Source organism: Haplochromis burtoni, unplaced genomic scaffold, assembly GCF_018398535.1.
Source record: "Haplochromis burtoni strain Fernald_Lab_line unplaced genomic scaffold, NCSU_Asbu1 Contig_46, whole genome shotgun sequence".
NCBI classification, from domain to species: domain Eukaryota; kingdom Metazoa; phylum Chordata; class Actinopteri; order Cichliformes; family Cichlidae; genus Haplochromis; species Haplochromis burtoni.
Genome location: NW_024582407.1, coordinates 1975547 through 1995098, shown reverse-complemented (window position 1 = coordinate 1995098; position 19552 = coordinate 1975547). Strand labels below are relative to the sequence as shown.

General features: G+C 43.2%; 1 protein-coding gene across 3 annotated transcripts in view; it reads right to left on the bottom strand.

The window, feature by feature from the left end:
- sdccag8 (SHH signaling and ciliogenesis regulator sdccag8) overlaps positions 1-19552 on the bottom strand; it is a 52137-nt gene that overhangs the window by 8346 nt on the left and 24239 nt on the right. For all 3 annotated transcript variants that reach the window (XM_042220306.1, XM_042220305.1, XM_005930521.2), the window contains exons 14-16: positions 16304-16431; positions 11328-11436; positions 9777-9908 (exon numbers count right to left, since the gene is read on the bottom strand). In XM_042220306.1, coding sequence (XP_042076240.1) covers positions 9777-9908; positions 11328-11436; positions 16304-16431 — 369 coding nt within the window. The remainder of the gene's footprint in view (positions 1-9776; positions 9909-11327; positions 11437-16303; positions 16432-19552) is intronic.

The window sequence follows — 19552 nt, the reverse complement described above, 5'->3', positions numbered from 1 at the left end:
AGGGAAACTTACTTATTTTAGCAAGATAACCACACGTATTACAGCAGAGCGGCTTTGCAGTAAAAGAGTCCAGGTGAAAAGAAAATGACCTCCCTGTAGTCCTGAACTGACCCCGGCTGAACTTTTAACTACAGGAACTAATCGTCTCAACTCCCACACACATGCAGTGTTTCTGAAAGAAGAGGTGATGCAACACAGCGGTCAACATATATATGTTTTTATTGCGTTGCTACCCATGAATTCAAAATGAGCTTTTACGTGTTGCATTTTCGTTACTTTCAGTTTAAAACAGGCTTTAAATAGTTACATTACATTTTACACTTCCACAAAAGTAACTTTGTAGCTGTTTTTTGTCAACACACTGATCACCCATTCCTAAAGCATAACTGGGTCACTCTGGAGTTAATATATCCAAAACACAATTATTCTGAACAACATGGCAACAGCTGTACAAAATGTAAAATGCCAGCAGGCTTCTACACAACCCCCTGACGTGACGGTAAGTGAGCTAAGCAGGCAGCCAGTAAATCAGTCGGCCAGGTCGTGGCTCGAGATGTTTAAACCAGCTATAGGTTGTAAGCTGAAGGTTTATGTAATGCAGTAAGTGAAGGATTTGACCCCAGCACAGACATAAACAACCACAGACGCAGTTTGTCTGCCCTCAGAGACACCAACCTCTGACCTTACACAACACACTTTCTCTAATCCACTTCACCTCACCTTGAAAGAAACCCCGCCTCCTAGGGGGGATGTGTGTATATGCGTGTGTGTGTGATTAAGGTAGCGCTCCTTCCAGCAGCTAAAGCAGCAAATCCAATAACTGGTCTCTATCGACTGGCACACTCATTAATTAGGGCTTAAAACGGCTTAATGCTCAGGCACTGCCCTACACTGAAAACCCCCCCAAACACACACACACACACACACACACACACACACACACACACACACACACACACACACACACACACACACACACACACACACACACTGCTGGCTTGCTGGCTCAGTTCTGCACACTGCTTGGAATGGGTTTGGTTAGAAGGAAGCTTGGATTCACTGACCGACTGATGGGAGGACAGATAAACGGATGTTTGGGTGAAGGGGATCTGCAGCCGGTGAAAAACGAGGGCTGACAGTTTGTGGTGTCAGGTGAGGTGTCGGACTGAGCGGTGGTGGGGGCGAAGAGAAACCGAGGCTCCAAGCTCCAGCCGTCACCATCCCCTGCTGCCTGCTGATGGTCGGGCTGGCAGCTCAGTGACCGGGGTTAGAGAAGGAGAAGCTTCCCCGTTGACCTGGTAAAAGGACACCACCTGCTGGATCCAGCGCTTCACTGACACACACACACACAACACACACATCTACACTGAAATAATTCCCCTAAAATACCTGAAAACAGCTTCCAGAGCAGTCCTGGTACTAAGTGTGTATTCTGCTCTCCAGCAGACATGACAGAAGCAAGTTTTGCTGGGAGGCAGTTTGCAGTAATTTCCCCTGACAGCCCAATAATCAAACTCTGCTCACAATCTGCACCTCGAACCACAGCACTCTCTATTGACTGCTGCTAGTAAGGAGATTAATTACAACACACAAACACAGACACAGCTACCTCTCTCTGGTATACATCAGTCGTAGCCCACAGCTAGTGTCTAAACTCTGTTGTGTGTGTACGTGTTTGTCTGTGTTTGCATATTTATTTACAGGTGGGAGCATATGTCCTAAAGGCATGGTCCAAAGGGAAAGTGCTAACGTCATGTTAGAAAAACAGAGACACTGTAACAGATACAGAAGATCTGGAAGCGGCGTTCAGGTCTGTCACTCAGCAGCCCCTTATGAATGTGTGTGTGTTCCTATCACTAAACAAATCAGCCAGTGGAGCGTGCCACTTTAAGAAAATATTTATCGCACAGTGCATAGATTATCAAAATTACTCGAAAACAAACCACAGAGTAAACTGACGCTATCCTGCATAAACTGGGTTGTGAGATCAGGTATTTTACTTTTTTTTTTTTTTTTTAATAAGAGTAAAAAAAAAGGAAAATCTGTCAGCGATGGCGAACGTGGGCTGTAATTAAAGAGTACATTTCAAAAATCTGCAAACCAGAGAGATAAAAAACACATGCTCAAACATCACAAAAAACTAAAGAATTGGACTCAATGTTGCAAAAAATTAAATCTAAAGACAATGAAAGATCTCTGAACCTACGTGTGTGTGTGCGTGTGTGTGTGTGTGTGTGTGTGTGTCTGTGTGCAGCAGGCAGGGAGCCTAGGGGGGTGAAGAACGCAGGCAGACGGCCTTGGTTTGCCTGGTTACAACAACACTGCCAGGGGCATGAAGGCTGCAGCTGCCACACACACACAAACACACGCGCACAACACAAAACCATATTTCGCCCAACCCCAGGCTTGCCCACCATCACCACCCTCACACCCCAGCGCTCCAACTAAATCTTGGCTGGCACAAAACCGCACTCGAGAATATGTGCGTGTGCCTGAAGGCCATGCCCCTCGTCCTCTTCCACCAACCTGTCACGCCAGTTGTTGCTCTCGCTAACATGTGCATTTGACATGGGAACGCCATCGCTGACGCTGCGGGGTTTTGATCGGGATGAGCCCGACATGCATTCCCTCACTGTCTTTTGATTTTCTTTGCTTTTTGTTTACGGCCACCTGGCAATTTCCAGAGACTTTATTCTGTAAAGGCACAGCGGATTTCACATGTGAGCGTCACGCTTGAAAGACACGCTAAGTCAGTCTTCATTTCCAGATCCACGACACAGAAGATCACTATCCCCTGAATAAACAGATAAAGAAATTACATATACTGGATATTAAAGAAGTATATTGTTTATGGGCAATTTCTAAAGCAGGATATAGTTGATATTTTTCTGTAATTTAGAATTGAAGAAATCCTAACAATCAAATCATTTGCAAAATCCTCTAAGATCCAGTAATCTTTAAATATGTACATTCTAACTGGAGCGGCTTTGGTGCACAGCATTTCTGTCAAATTGTGAAGACAGAAATGGCGATTAAACAAATGTCGGGTGAATTGGCATCTAATCATCAAACTAAAAAAATATCATCTGTGAAGCAGCCTCTGTTAAAACTGCTCTTTTTCCCCCATTAGTTTCCAGCTCACAGCTGTTCCCCTGCAGTGCTGAGCACAGTGTGAAGATCAGGAGGGGAAGAAAAAAAAAAGTGTCTTAGATGTTACTAGCCCGCCAGATGTTCCATGAACAGTCACATGAAAGTTGCAACTCATCTGTCGCAGTCCTGCAAAACCAATATTCAGCACTTATTAAAGGAACAACATACACGAGGCAGCGATCCTATAGCTGTTCAGTTTTAATTCCTTTTACTTTGAGCACTGCACTGTGTACACATTTATATTCATGCACACTGAATAACAGCGTGAATATAATAACCTAAAGTCTGTCAGGCCAGCTTCTTCTGAGAGCACGGCATGAAGTGAAAAATACTTTTCAGCATGTGATCACCAACATTAAATAATACTTTTGTTAAAAATGTTTTTTTGTTGATTGATTTTTTTAATTTGGCTTCTCTTGTGTTTGTTACTACAAAGTCATGTTAACTAATCATGCTTTTATTGTGAAATCTTTATTTAACAGGTGCAAGAAAATGAGTTTTAATGACATTTTTGTTTGAAAAAAATAAAAGATCCGCATGCTTAAACCTTTATATGAGATTTAAAAACACTAAAACAGCATTTATATTATTACTGGGTTGTTTTTTTTTAAATTTTCAAATACAATTACTTGATATTACTGCTACATTTACATTGCATGCTGTGGTACTTTACAGTTTTTAGCTTTACATTAAAGTGAACATAAAGTTGAGAGTAAAAGAAATTAAACATGTCTGCTTCTTGCGCTGATTGCAACAAAAACCATAAATATCCAGCTTACTTAAGTATTAAGTTATTATCAGTAAAATAAAATTTGAAAAGTGCTGTGCAAAAAATCTTAATTGCAGATTCTAAAGTGGGGCTAGTATTAGGCCGTCAGCTGTGCTGTACCCAATAAAACATCTGTAACAGACAAACTTGGCAAATCTGCCTTTTTTCGTCTTAAGACCTTCCAGTGCCATCACCTTCCGTATGATGTAATTTCATATTTTTAATATCAATTATTTTCCTTGATCATTTCAGGTGCTTTTTCTTTCATTCCCGTAAAGCGTCCCAGACAGCAGTTCACCAGCGTAAAATGAAAGGCTCCTGGCCAGTATTTATAATTAAAAATAAAATCTGGAAAGAGTTTAGGAAGGGATGTTAGAAATATATTCACGATCTGACGAAGCTGTAAACAGCTCTGAACGGGCACAGAAGTCGTCTCTGCTTTCATTTCTGCATTAACAGAGGTGTCGGTGCTGCTGCAGGCTGGGAAATCATCTATTTAACGTCAGAGTTGTTTGCTGCCGTGAGGCCTCCTGACTGTTTTAGGCCGTGTGTTTGAGCTTTTGCTTTGCTGGCATTAAAGTGTTTCTGCTGATGTTACTTTTAACATTTTTTCTAAAGAAGGGGCAGGTGCTTCTGCTCGAGTTTTCTACTTGTAGTTTTATGAAGTAGTGTTAGAGTCACTGACTGGGGCTTGAGATGTGACGCTTTGCACAGTTAACGCTCCAGCTTGCAAGCCTCTGGCTACAGCCTGACATCTGAGCTGCAAATCTGTGCGTCTGTGTGTGCGTGTGTGTGTGACAGAGCTGTAAAGCCACCGTTTGACAATGCTCTTTCAGCAGGCCGCCCTGCAGTCGCTCCCGGCTACGGGAGCCAGCTGGGCCATGCGGAGACAGAAACGATGAGAAAAGAAGAAGAGGAAGATGAAGGAGACGACTGATCAGCGCCATCCAGAGGTAAGAACGCAAGTATGAGTGAGGAACGAAATGGAGGTAGTGTCTTAAAACGGTTAATACTTCCTCATGTTTGCTTTTGTAAAAATTTGAAATATAAATTAAATATTTGAAGTGTTTGGAAAGTAGCTGCTAACAAACCACATTCTGACTACCCAACTACCTACCTGTGATCAGTGCTTTATGATAAAAACCTGAAAGGCAAGGGGCTGCTGTTATGTGAAAAATAAAAATCCATTTTTAAAAAAATCTGTGAAAAAACAGCTATGTGTGATCAGTAAAAAAAAAAGAAAAAAAAGAAACGCATGTGAAATGTAAGGAGGTGATGTTAATATTAGCGCTCTGTGGAAGATGAATACGAGGCGTTAACGACGCTGAACCTCACACTGGGCCTTCTTTGTCTTTATCCTCACTTTCTCCACATCTCACTCTTTTTATCGTCCCCCTGTTTCTCTGTACCTCATAGATCACACACATAGTGGCAACTCATCACACACAGATGCACGCACACACAAATATCTGTGTGTGCGTGTGTGTACGCGCGAAGACACAGATGAGACAAATGAAAGCTGTCCTGTTTTCTTCTGCCCAGCCTCTGCCAACTTCATTTGCAAATGAAAAGTTTTGCGAGGAGCGTCCTTTTGCTTCTGGGGCGGCATGGCAGCACACTGTGTGTTTGGGAGCGGGGGGATGAGGAGAGACGAGGGTTTGACAGAGGGTGTGTGTATGTGTGTGGCATGAGCCCAGATGAAGCAGCCCTCGCCTGAGGCTCGCTGTCCGCCCGCGGTAGCAGCAAGCCTGTTCCTTCTTCCCTGGCCCGCCGCGACCATTTGTTCCATTAACCAATCTCCTGGAGCCTCTGGTGCAAACGCACACGCTCATACACACGCATGCACTCACACACACACACACATCCACAGGCATACATACTTCAACAACTGCTTGCACAGCTCATGCCACACATGGCCCTCCATCCTCCGCTCCATCCCTCCCTCCCTCTTCTGCTCTCCTCCAGACGCAAGCACCATCTTTCTCCGTGGAGGCCATATGGCCCAGTGAAGCCTGTGGATCTACAGACACATCTGCGTATATGTTGCTACTCTTCTTAAAGGGCTGCACAGTGAGCTGCGCTCGTACACCTCTACAGCACTCGCGCACCGAGGCCTGACAAACACACTCCGCTGTCACGATGCGTGGTTAAGCAAGCGTTGGTGTTGTGCTGGTCCGTCGTACATGTGCGCGAGAGTCTATGTGCGTGACCTAAGTGTGTGCATGCGTAGTGATAATTGGTAAAACAGCCTGCCAACAGCTGTGGGGTGAGAAAAGGTTGCGTGGTGTTTAGTACGGAAAGCAGAGGGGAGGAGGAGAAGAGAGGAGAGGAGAAAAGTTGGAGCGGGAAAGGAAAGTAAAGTGAAAAGAGATAAGAAGAAGAGAAGGGGGAGGTAAGAGGAGACGGAGGGCAGAAGAGCCACAGCTGAAAAAATAATTAATATGAATAGAAAACTGGAGAAGTTACAGTTTAAAGTCACATTTCCCAACAAACATTACTCTGTTAGAAAAAGGTTATTTCATATATAGAGAGATCGACAGATATGTTTTCCTTTTTCTTGTTAAAGCTGCATTATAAGAGAAATTTCCAACTAAAATGGACTAAAGTGGATTAAAGTTTCAGGGCCAGCTGTACATGTACTCATGCAGCGTTTTCAGATTTTAATAATATCTTTGCTTTAAAAGAAATGCTCGTTTTTATTTATGTATTGATTTTAAATAATTTGGAATAACTAAGAAATGCATGATTTGCACTGAGAGTTTAACGTTTCTATTAACTAATTCATCTGCACTGCAAAATGTTCACTTTTGTCACAGTTAGAGCAAAATCTAAAACCATATTAATCCGAATAAAACATCTTTTTTCTTCCGTTTATGCTTGTATTAAGTTGTTTTCACATAATACAAACTCACAAACATCACCTGCCCACTGACAAATGATCGGCTGTCATGAGTTAATAAAGGCTGATTTGTTGTTTGTATTTTTCGGACACAAAAGCATCTGAAAATGATCAAATACCTTAGTAAAAATGTTAAATAAAATATTCTTGAAAACGAAAAAAAAAAAAAATTTAAACCTAAAATCCCAAACTACATTAAACACTAAACTAAATCAAAATGTTTTTAAAAAAGGCTGATAAAAATGATAATAATCGCAGAGCCTTTAAATTCAACATTTGCATCTATGCATCTTCTCTAACTCGCTGCTGTCCTGCTCCATCTCTCCACCCTCCGCTCCATTCCTTCATTTCCAAGCAGAAAAAAGGAAAAAGAAGAAAGAAAAAAAAAGCAACAACACAGAAATAGTAAAATAAATAATTAAATGGTGCAGCAAAACATTGTGTGCTAAAACCCCTGTGTAGTTTGGCAATCAGCTTGCCCATGTAAAAATAAATCAAGCTGATTTTCCAAATGTTTTGTGCGTGGTGCGCTGTTGCCGCTCTTCGCAGCACAGATTGCAGGCCGATGGAGAGGCTGTGGGGAGGGGCGGGGCGCTGGATATTGAACCCACTTACACCAGCTTGTTAACACGTACACCTTAACCCCCGAGCGGCACGGCGGGGCGCCCACCGAACACTCGGGGCCTGTGGGGACCAGCGAACATATACCCGACATATAGACGTGCAAGCACACCGAAGATCACGACAACAAGTACAAGAAAAGAACCGATGACGTACTGGCTTAAACGCGCACAAACAAAACTGCATGCACACACACTCGGAAGCCACATCTCAAAGTTCGCGCCTGTCGCTAAACTTCCCAAACTCCAACAAATATCATTCTCTTATACTCTTATGATATATATTCTATAATGTTTATCTCAAAAAGAAGCACATATAGAGATAAAAAACAAGTTGTAGCAGCATTGTGTATCATAAATGTTAATCACACCTCTCTACCTCATCTCTATGTTGCACCTTTTTTAAAAAAAAAAAAAAAAAAGGCAGCTAAATGCCAAAACTACTCGTCAAACCCGTATAAACGCACTCTCAAACAAACACACCTTCTACCGGCTGAAAAATAAAAACGCGGTCAGCCGGCTTAACAGTCGCTCCTGAAGTGACCTCTTGTAGAACTGAACTTGAGAGATTTTTAAATATCAGGAGGATTCATCAACAAACTAAGTGTCAAAGCAGAAAATAAAACTCAGTAAATGCCAAGAGTGATTATCGTGGTTCAGTTGGGAGAAGAGAGAAGTTAGGTGCCAACTTCCCAGCCAATCCACTTTTGGCAGCCACATTCCTGCTCTGCTAAACCTCCTGAGAACATGCAATAGCAACCAACACACACACGCACACACACATACACAAAATACCGCAGCAACATATGCACAGAAACGTACAGAATATTCATACTTCACACTCCTTGTCAACTTAAATAGCTTTTCTTTCTCTAAACCACACAAAGAGTCACACAGAACCAGGAGACAGCTGTGACTTGGTAAACTTTGTTTTTTTGGCAGCGTGTGACTATCGACAGGTTAACACCGGTGGGAGGTAGACAATATGTAGTGTCATGGATGGAGCAGGAGAAAAGGGTGAGCGTGATTGCAAGTGTGTGTGTGTTAAGAGGAAAAGTGGGGGGCACTGGGGTAGAGATCCTGCAGAGTGGGGCAACAACACCCACACACCCTCTCCCACATTGGCAGAGCCAAGCTGTATGCCAGGCGCCCCGTGGAGACACACGCCAACTGGGCTCCGCACTTAAGGAGGAAGAGACCCCCGCATCATGCATACACATGTACAGATACTGTAGCATAAGCCAAAGATGGAGGCACTTTTAGCTGCAGCTTTCATAAGTAAAGAAACCCAACAAATCTTCATATTTAGGACGTTTGAGTAATTTTTATGCATTTTCACCCAAAATACAAATACTCAACTATTACACTATCAGATTTATTTTCTCTTAACTGACTCCTCAGTTCATCAGCTCACTCTGATCAGCTTCGTTCTTTTCTTAAAATGCACACTGCCATGTTTTTCTTTGACTTGAAGACTATTTATGGTTTCTAAATTCCTCCAAATCTCACTTTACTGTTCACTGCAGTGTAATTAAGAGTTTATTAGAGTGTGACAAGCGCACGGGAGCATCGTGTGTCAGCTCCCGCTGACAAGAGATCAACTTACCGCTGCTTATTATAGGTTTTAGTCACTGCCGAGACGCACAACTTCTCATGAATTACCCACTTGTTAACTTCATAACTCATCTGAGCCACAGAGGTGTGAAGAAGCACAGCTGTAAACGAGCAATTTGATAAACGAGTACCTAACGTCCTCGTTTTAAGACTTTTTTCCCTTTAACATGTGTCCATTATCTGTGTTGAGCTGTGAGAGACTTGCGTGTGAACGGGGCGAACAGTCGCAACCGCGTAGTTATACCGCTATAACTACTTTACTTTCCTCCTGTCTGTTATGTAAGAGAAAAGTTTCTGATCAGAAACTCTTGGTGTGTGCAGCCTCAGTACAGACAGCAGGAGAATAAAGCGCTGACACAAAAAACACTATGTCAACAAAAAAATTAAAACAATTCTTATATAAAAATAAACATCAGATGTGCAGAAGATTCACTGGTGAGGGGACAGAATGTGAAGAAAACTGTGCTTCTTTTTTTAAAAGGCTCGCTGCCATCGCTGCAGAAATGTAAAGAAATGAACATTTAAACACTCCGAGAGCAGGAGTGATTTCTATGTAATGTCACTGATGTTTACGGGACTCTTTTAATCAGATAAAATTCTTGACGGGGAGTTTACAAGACCAATAAACAAATTAAACAACCCCAAAAAGATGTCAGAAGATGTTTTGCCCTCTGCTGCACGGACAGTATATGTAGCTGTGTAGTTATGTGTGTTATGCGCCCACCTGTCCTTCATGCGCTGGTGCATGCGACCGTGCTGGACACACTGTTCTTCCATATCCGAGCAGCGAGCTCTCAGATTCTTCACCGTTTCCTCCAAGTGTTGTTTCTCCAATGCCAGCTGTTCCAGCTCACTTCTGCACACACACACACACACACACACCTGCTATATTCACACTACCAACGTACGAAGCATTTTACAACCAACAAACTGAATTCATCATCCACTTTTTTTTTCTTTAATATACGACTTTTTAGTAAAGTATATCTGCGTAGTCCCAGAGAATGAAACAGCAGAGATAGCAGCAGAGTCTTTGTCAGTGTGTGCACACATCTTACGAGAACGTATGTGTCATCAAATAAATGGCAGCGAGGTAGCTCAGTGGTTAGCATTGTTGCCTCACAACAGAGCTCACACACCTGAGTACTTTTCTCTGGTGTCCAAAAACAGGCTAGGTTCATGATGCCTATGTTGATCCAGGAAATAGAAGTCTCAAAAGGCAAAACAACAAATAAATAGTGACTTCATTTACTCTTCGGCTAATTTGGCAAACATGCCTGTTTTAAGATCACCATTTTCCACTCTGCCTACCTAACATCAACAGTAGAGGTAACAGCAGGAAATGCAGGGATAAAAATAGAGGTAACGGGCTGCATGTCCAGACGTAGTAAGTGTCACTTTCACAACATTACATTGGCCAATCTGCAGCAGCACACTCGATAAAAGGTGCAGAGTCAGCAGGACTACCAAAAACAGATGATCATTTTTCTTTTCCATCTTCCTGCAACTGTCTCACTGTAACCTCACTTAGCCCGAGTGAGGCAGTCCAGCAGGACTTTAACCGCTACGTTGGGCTTAGACTCCAGGAACTCAAACAGCCCGAGGCACCAAACACACCACCACGCTGCTGCTAAACTACATAACGCACACATCCAGAAGATGTACACAATGAGCCTTCAGGCCAGCGTGTCTGCATGACTCTGTACCTATAAAAACTCTATACGTGTACCTGGTACTCACGTCCTTCCAAACAAACAAAATACACAGTGTACTTTGGTGTGTGTGTTGTGTGCATGTGTCCTGTGGTTGGTGAGGCCAGTGCGGTCTGGCAGGGCCAGATTGGAGGCTGTCATGTGACTAATGTGCAGCACAGCTCCAACAGCTGACAGGACACTGAGCCCAGGGTCACTGTCATACACACACACCCAGAAGACAATCACACACACAGACACACACGCATTCAGCCCAGATGGAGAGCTGGGCAGGCCTGCTGTGACTACTGTAGCATCAGGTTAACAAGAAAACAGGTCAGACTGGAAAGCAGTATGTAGTATGTTGACGTGCTCTGTTCAAACAGCCTGGATAGATGATGCTTTGTGAAATGATGACATGGATGTCCAGCAGATAGAGGGAATAAACAACAGAGTGGCAGAGCAAACAACTGTTTCACGTAGAGAGAAAAAAGCCACTGAGCTAGGAAGCAAACGGCAAATTAAAAAAAAAAATCAAGGCATAACTGAGCGAATAAATCTTCAAACACAGAGGAAACACTCACCTGCTTTTTTCAGCCAGCTCTTCCAGTTTGGTCCCCAGGTTGCAGCACTCCTCCTTCAGCCTCCCAATGAGGGAATTCTGGGAACTCAGGAGACCATCCAACTCTCCAACTGTAATCAATGATGGGAAAGCTGGCAGTCACTTTAGGTTTAACCACCACAGGTGACGTTCCTCCAGAACAGGTGAAAGTCCTCACCTACCTACCCTTCTCTTGAAAAATTAAATGTTATTTATTTTGGATGCAAACATAGTTTAATGCCATCAGTGATTCTGTAGCTGACTGGCTTTAATGATGATATCAACACGTGCCAGCTAAACACAGAGAAGAATCAGACACCTTTTTCTGAATGATAAATTACACATAGGTTATAGCAATACAGATGTGTATTCAGGTCCTTTCAAAATAAATCTCCAATCTGACCAAAACAAAACTGAGCCTAACTAGACCATTTCCAATCTAATACTTAAACACAACTGAATAAGTTGCTCTGACAGTGTAGCAGCTGTTGTTTACCTAACAGCGGTTACACTCCCTTTAATTAACTGCTGCTATATGTAAAAAGGACAATCTCAGTAACAAGGACATGATGGTTACATTTTTAAGCCGTGGAGCCAAATCAAAAAAATTGACAGCATAATAAATGTTTTATGCGTATGCAGGTTTTAAACACAAGGAACAGCGAGAGGCTTAATTTGAAGATTGTATCTGTCAGTTTCACCTCTGAGAACATAAAATACTAAAGGTCAAAAAAAAGATTTGGGCGACTATTTTTCACAGGTGAGGACGATATCTTAATGTCGTAATCATTAAGCTATCATCCAAGTATGTTTTTACTATAATGCCACAGCTCATAAAACTGAGCATGAGGAGAACATGAGGAGAGTAAAGCATCCATCCTTCAGTGGAATAAATTCAAGTACACCTGCATGCCCGCCTCAATATTATTGATATAATTAACAGACAGAGATCTGATTCCCAATCTGGAGAAATTATTGAAAGACATTTACAGAACCCTATAAAAGGCCTCCATATTTTGGAAAACCCTGAGATGCCCCTTTTATTCTAATTAGCAGTTTTGCATGCTCATGTCATTAAAAGTACAAAGGAAAACATAAAGAAGATTAAAATTATAATTAAATAAGTAAAAAAAAATGTGGGTCAGGGCCAGGGCTGTTCGATATAACGATATATATCGGATGACGATATAAAAACATCTATCGTTTCATTTTATGCTATCGTTTGTTTCGTGGTGTCGCAAAATAAACTGTTTACGGCAATATGTTCTGATGGTCACTGTAGTGGCTATATTAATTTCTTCTTTCTCTCTTTCTCTTATATGCGTTTTATGCATTGTCATTAGCAACAACGACGGTAACACAATCCCGTGTCCGCTTGTTTATGTTTCACATAAACCTTTCACAATAAAGCTCCTGTTGAGACTTTTCAAAATAAACTGAATCACGTGAAAGAGCAGATTATTTACGGATGAGAAGTAAAAAAGAGCCGCCAGGTGCTAAAAAATAAACCTTAGACTCAAACGTTAGAACAGGCTTTTCCCCGCAGCACGCCGTGTAATAAATACTCACAAAGAAAACGGCGGACTTTACAACTTATGTCTAAAAATGTATCGTTTCATGCATCGGTTAAAACACTCGACTTCAGGTACATGACGCGCAGCTGGAAACACTTCCCGCAACTTGAGCTGCCCGAGATTCACAGAATTTACAGAAAATGTTACATTTTTGCGATTTATATCGTTATCGGACGATAGAATTCTTATATCGGGATATGAGATTTTGTTCATATCGCACAGCCCTAGTCAGGGCCAATAATATCAACAAAAAAAGATTCGAAGTGAGCTGTACTAAAGGACGCTGCACTAGAGGATGGTCACTGTGACTTGTAAACTGGAGTCATCATGTGAGATCTCATCATGTTTTAGAAAGAAAAATCAATGTTTAAATGATGTGTCTATATGTGCTACTTGGTTCCTGTGCAGAATAAAAATTACACCGCGACTGACTAAATAAAATACAATAAACGAAACATATGTTGTTATGAAAAGTTAGTTAAAAGACATTTCCCAACTTCTGTGGGCACATAAAAAACCCCAAGTGGCCTCACGTCAGAGGATAGTGTCTACCTTATGGACAGCACAGAACAATGAAACTAAAGTCACATATAGATACATATGTCTCTTTGAATCTGCAAAAAATGCTTTAGTCAACAATCCTATTAAAATAAAAACTGTTCAATCGACACAAATAAATGTACAGGAAAAAAAGCAGCCATGCACAGAAGAGAGAATTTAAATATAAAGTGAGAAGGGTAAAACAAGGTGGAGAAAAAGAGCGGATAGTTGTTTGAAAGCGCTTTCTTTCTCCTTTCCACCCTTCCTGCCACCTCCTCATCCGCTCATGGGGGCCTCTTTCTGAACAATCCAACACGGGGCTTTCATCGTTCCTTTGAAATGGTCCACGTTCAGCTCTCCAGCATATGTCTGCTCTTTTAAAATAACAATGGCTGCCGGTTGGATTGAGGGAATGATCCACCTGCTCCGGCATTCTGTTACAGTCGACCAAAAACCAAAAAACACCAAGGACTCGCAGTCTTTGAAAAGTAACTCAGACTTTTTTCCTTTTCATACAGCAAATATTGTGGAGAAAATAAAGATCTCTGCAGACAGAAACTGGACTCTCCCCTTTAGACATCTTTGCTCTCTCCAAGCTACAGATTAGCTATTAAAACGGAAAGTTATACAAGTCTTGATTGGGAGAAATTTAAAGGGTAATGCTTAGGATGATGAGCACCTCATCCATTGACCGTGACTCCAAAGGAACCTCTAACCTATTTTATTCCACTGTCCACAGCCGCCTTCTTCAAATCACTACCACAGACAATGTAAGTCGAGCAGAAATTGGATGCTACTGAGCATTAAACTATTAAACTAAACTACACAAACTCACAGCCGTGCACACACACATACACTCTACAAAGTTTGGTCAGTGCTGGAAAAGTTGTATGAAGAATGCTAATTAGCTGAACAGGCTTTGAATGCGTCTGGCCATGCGTAGGCCAAAAAGAACCCTGGGACACAGAAACACAGCAGAACTGGCACTGGAAACAAACAGAGGAAAAATGAGGGAGGGAGGGATGGAGGGAAGAAGCGTGGCAGGGAGGGAGGGACAGAGAGAAACAAATATCTGATATCATCTAGAGGCTGCTCTGTACACATTTACTCAAAAAAGAAACATGAAAAAAAAATTCAGAAAAAAGAAAAAAAGGTGGGAGGGAGCGGAGAAAAAGTGAGAGAGGGGGGGAACGGATGGATGGAAGGACAAACGGATGGACAGAGAGGCGGGATTTGGAGAGCAAGAAAGCTAATTATCCAGCTCGTCTGTTGAGTTGCACGGGGAGAGGAAGTGATGCGAGCTACTAAAGGACGTCCACCCCTCTATCCCCTCCCCATCCACAGTTTCCTGCTGTGCTCTGATGTCAGCTCTCTTTAGACAACATGTGTGCTGTCGACACGCGCCAGCAAAAAAACTCTTTGTTTACCCCCCCACCTACACCGCCACCACCCCTCCCTCCCTCTATACCCTCCATCTTTGTTCTGCGTACCAGCAGGCTCCCGGGTTGTTGAAGGGAACCACAGGTAAATAAAAAGATAGGGGAGGGGAGGGAGGGGAGGGAAAGTGGCTGAGGGTGGGTGGTGGGTTATGGGGGGGTGGGATATCCAGATGGTGCAACAGATGTGCTAGCAGCAGCAGCTCTGCTGTGCAGACAGACAGGGAGCTCTGAGCTGGGTCTCCCTGCTCTGCTCCCATCACCTTCCCTCTGCTCTGCCCCTCTTCTCTCTATTCTCCTCTTAAGGCTTCTGTTTGGCTCTTTCTGCTCTCTTCTGCACTTCTGAGGTCACTTCAGCCATGTTTTGTACAGTTCAGATGAATTGCTCTCCTCTCTGTGCCGTCATGGCGGGGATGAGGGGGCACAGAAAGAAGAAAGACACCCTTCAACTGGATGATGCAAGTTCAAGACCTTGTTTGAACAAAGATCCGCCATGCTGAATCGCCCTTGAGGAGGAGAGTGAAAATCATCCAGCTCAATGGATGTGAATGTGTAGCTGACCCTGGTCATCTCTGCCGTTTTGCCTCTTGTTGTTCTGGATATTTGACTCTAATTGCTCTGTCCCATTCAGTCCTGCTGCGTTCTGTAGTCTTGTTTGTCTCGACCGTACACCGACCTCTCCTCTGTGTTAGAACTGACGTGCCTGTGTACTGCGGGGTACTGCAGTAAACCTAGCTGCGATGCAAATCGGAGAACAGACGGCTGCGTAGCCATGTACAGTTTTCACAAGTGTGTGCAGGCCTTCGCTGAAAACTTTTTAAACGATGAACCTGCTCTATCAGCATCCACAAACTCGGATTTCTTTATTCACATGTTGTACATATAACATTTAAAGATTCATTAGATCCTGACACTGTCTTTTCTTTTCGGTCTCCCTACTCTGAAGCATAAAACAGAATAAGAAACATTACAAGATTCCTTCTGCTAATATTTTTTTTTAATGTTTTAAAAATTATAAATACAAATTGCATTAAAAAAACTATTGTAAAACAGTTTGTTGTAAGCTTTATAATGTTCAATGGTTTTTACGTTACAATATAAATTGCTTTAAGAAGCTTTATCATGCTTTGCTCGTCCAAGTTTTCCAGAAAGCATTTAAACTGGCATCGAGCTGTGGTGCAGTCTGTAAGTATTACGACAGCATGACTCTGAACGACAGGTTCTGTGGTGACTAAAATGCCGATGGGGAAGAAAGGAGGGGCTTTTTCTTTTGAAGAACTGACCTGTCCTGATGTGAGCCAAAATGGCTGACTAAGTCAGAGAGGTGAAAAGAGGACATTGTGACCTACGCCACAAGTCAAAAGCACGAAGACAAACCCGTTGTCACTGCTGTGGATTGAAGCACTGACCTCTCTGCAGGTGTTCGGCTTCTGCTTGCTGCAGCATCACAGTTAGCTCTCGCTCCCTTTCCCGAGCTGAAAGAGTCACAGATGCCATTTCCTCTTCGTGAGCCCGATCTGCACCCTCTCTGTCCTGTCTGAGGAGAAAAAACAAGAAGTTAAAGAAAAAAAGAAGAAGAATCAGTGAAAGAAAATGTGTTTTCACTATTTCTACACACTTTCTAGTTTCTGGCACATCATATAAAAGTGCACTGCAAAAAATACACGCACAGCGGCCCATTTTTAGAACCCTAAAGACTAGATGACAGTGTTCTGATTCCTCCATAGCTGCTGTGTACACATGCACAGCATCGCATGTGAAAAGGAAAATAATGTGAAAAGTCTCCACAGCCACTCGCTGACATTCTGTGGCATCTTACTCATCACACTCTGCGGGTGATGGTGCATGAAAAAGGTTTCACTCTGAAGCATTTCAAGCACAATCTTTGGTTTTAGGTAGGAATTTGTGTTTTGTGGCTAAAAACTGCAGAAATAATGGGTCTAATGTTTTACTCCTGCAACATAATGCAGAAGACAATTTGTACACTTAGATCAAGTTCAAGTCTGTGCATTAACAGACATGTCAATCAGTGCATTTAAGTGGCTTCTGGTTACTAAGGAGATTAGTTTGTTGACACACCGAGAAACAAATGTCTTGCGTGCAATCTGCTCTGGAAGGAGTACGTTAAATAACTGCACTCAAACTGAGACGTGGAAACTAGGCGTTAAGTTAAATGTCAGATCATCTTCATTACTGTTGATGTTTCAGACTTCCCACGCGTCCAGTAACAAATGCACAAAGGCTTACGATGTAATCGGGGTCATTTATCAAGTGAATCCCAGCAACCTGACAAGAATCCACCAGGTCGTATCTGCAGCCGTTTCTATAAAAAGAAAACGTTATGCGTCTGTGTCTATGTGTGTGTGTGTGTGTGTGAATGATGTCAGACAGGCTTTTTGCTAAAACCAAGGTGAGAGAGGGAGCAGGAGGAGAGCACATACTGTACAACATGAGAAAGAAAGGAAGGGCAGAAAGGACGATGACAGAAAAGACTTGGAGGGGGTCGAAGGGTAAATGTGTCAGGCCACTGTCAGCTTAGCGACCCCTGAGTGATACAGCAGCTGTCTCATTCACACAACACTCGAATAAACTGCCATCCCGCGCATTTTGATACAAGGTAAATCACTGTGATATATGCTACACTAATGCTGAGGACACACAACAGTGAGTCAGCTGATCTGTCATCTCTGTAAGTACGTGAAGGAGTCAAATAACTTTAAACTGCATTCAGATTTGTGTCAGTATCAGAATAGAATAGAACAGGTACGATTCAAGCTGAGGTGCTTCTGGCTTTGAACAGCGGCACATTTTGTTCCTGTCTGAACCAAACTTTCTATCTCAACTAAGTCCAAACGTACCCAAACAACAGAGAGACAGACAAAGAAGGAAAGAAAAGAAAAACTACAAAGAGCGGAAAAAAACGAACAAATAAACAGAACTCTTCCTGAAGTCCAAAGGCGCTAATGAAGAGAGAATTCTCCAGTTTAAGTGAAAACTTTTCTCCCCTACAGCGCTTGGCCTGCATCTCTAAAGTGACCGCGTCTGTCTGTTCCTTCGTGTGTGTGTGTGTTCTCCTGCTGTCCTGCTGTCTGGGGTGTGAAAGCGGGTGGCGGGTGTGCAGGGGACACAAGGAGACTGTGTGTGTCTGTACGCGTATGAGTGTGTGTGTGAGTGAATGAACCCCCGCTGGGCTTGAACAGCAGCCTGAGCCACCAAAGCGCACACCAGGGCTCAGCGGGAGATGGCGGGCAGGCGTTGCCAGCCATTTGGTCCTGCAAGAGGTTCCAGGGGGCCGTGTGTATTTGTGTATTTCTATGAGTGTGCGTTTGTGTGCGATTGGGATGGGGGGTGGTGGTGGAGGGGGCTCACACCAGACCTGTTTACCCACCAATTAGCATCAGACAGATCGCCAGAAAGTTCCAGCAGTCAGCAATAGAGTGGTGGTGAGGAAGAGGAGGGTGATAAAAACTGAGGAGAGGAAATCAAAAGACAGAGAGCTTCACATTTGGCATCTGCTTGGTCGTGCTGATTTACAGAACCGAACCTCAGAAGTACGACCTAGTTAAGGACAGAGAATTGAACAAACGGACTGGAAGCTTTCGTTCCTGGGTGAAGAAACCCCAAAGAAGTGCGCTGAGTTTAGGTTTCGGTTCGATAAGTTGGGTACGAGCACTTGTATCTCTGTGACAAGAGCCTGAATGCCTCACCAAAGATCAAACTAGAGCTGGCAGATCAAACTTTTGCGGTTGTTTCTCCCCTGCGCCATTTTGCACCTCTAATCCAGTGCAACATGTTTACTTGCAAAATGCTGTCACAAAATGGCTGCTGTTGAGCACTATCAAATTAAAGCATAAAAAAGAGAAAGCGAAGGCGAGGTATCAGCGAAAAGCCAAGCCCCGGAGCAAGCATAAGGAGTGACGGGTAGAGCAGAGGCTGAATATGTGGGGCTGGAGCTGTAGAATTCTCCTTGGGCATTAATCTGCCTTCCAGTTAATTGGTGAATGGGCTCTGGGATGCTGCCTGTGGCAGGAACTCTTGTTTGGGCCTAGGAGGCAATAGACTGACTGTTCAGTTAGCAGATAGCTGGGCCTGTTTGTATATGCCTGGCCTGATGCACAGTAGGACAGCTTGATAAGTATGGCGAGAGCTGCATGGGCCAGGGGCCTAAGGTAGGCTGGAATGGCTCTGGGGCTGCGTCCAGGTACAGTGGCTGCTGGGTAAGTGGGAGGTGGCAGAGGCGGTGGCTGGCTGACTAGCTGGCTGGAGTGGTGAGGAAGAAGAGGGAGCCCAGTCCACACTGCCTGCTTAAGTGGGCACTATTCAAGCTGTTGCCCATTAGATGTGGGGTGCCAGGGCCTGACCAAGCGCGGAGTTTGCAGCACCCCATGGTGCAGCCGGCATCCCACGCCAGAACCACCAAATGCCGTGGTTTATCACAGAACGAGCACAAATTGGAGTCAGACGGTGGACTTGGAGGAATTGGAGACATTCGCCAACGCCAGACACAACTGACCGCTGTTCTGACTAAAGTAAAAACAGAATCAACTCTCCACTATATAACTCACATACATATACATGCATATTTAAAGCATAAAAATACGAACACACACACACACACACAGATAATGGGGAAAACAATCATTTAGTTTATATTTTGC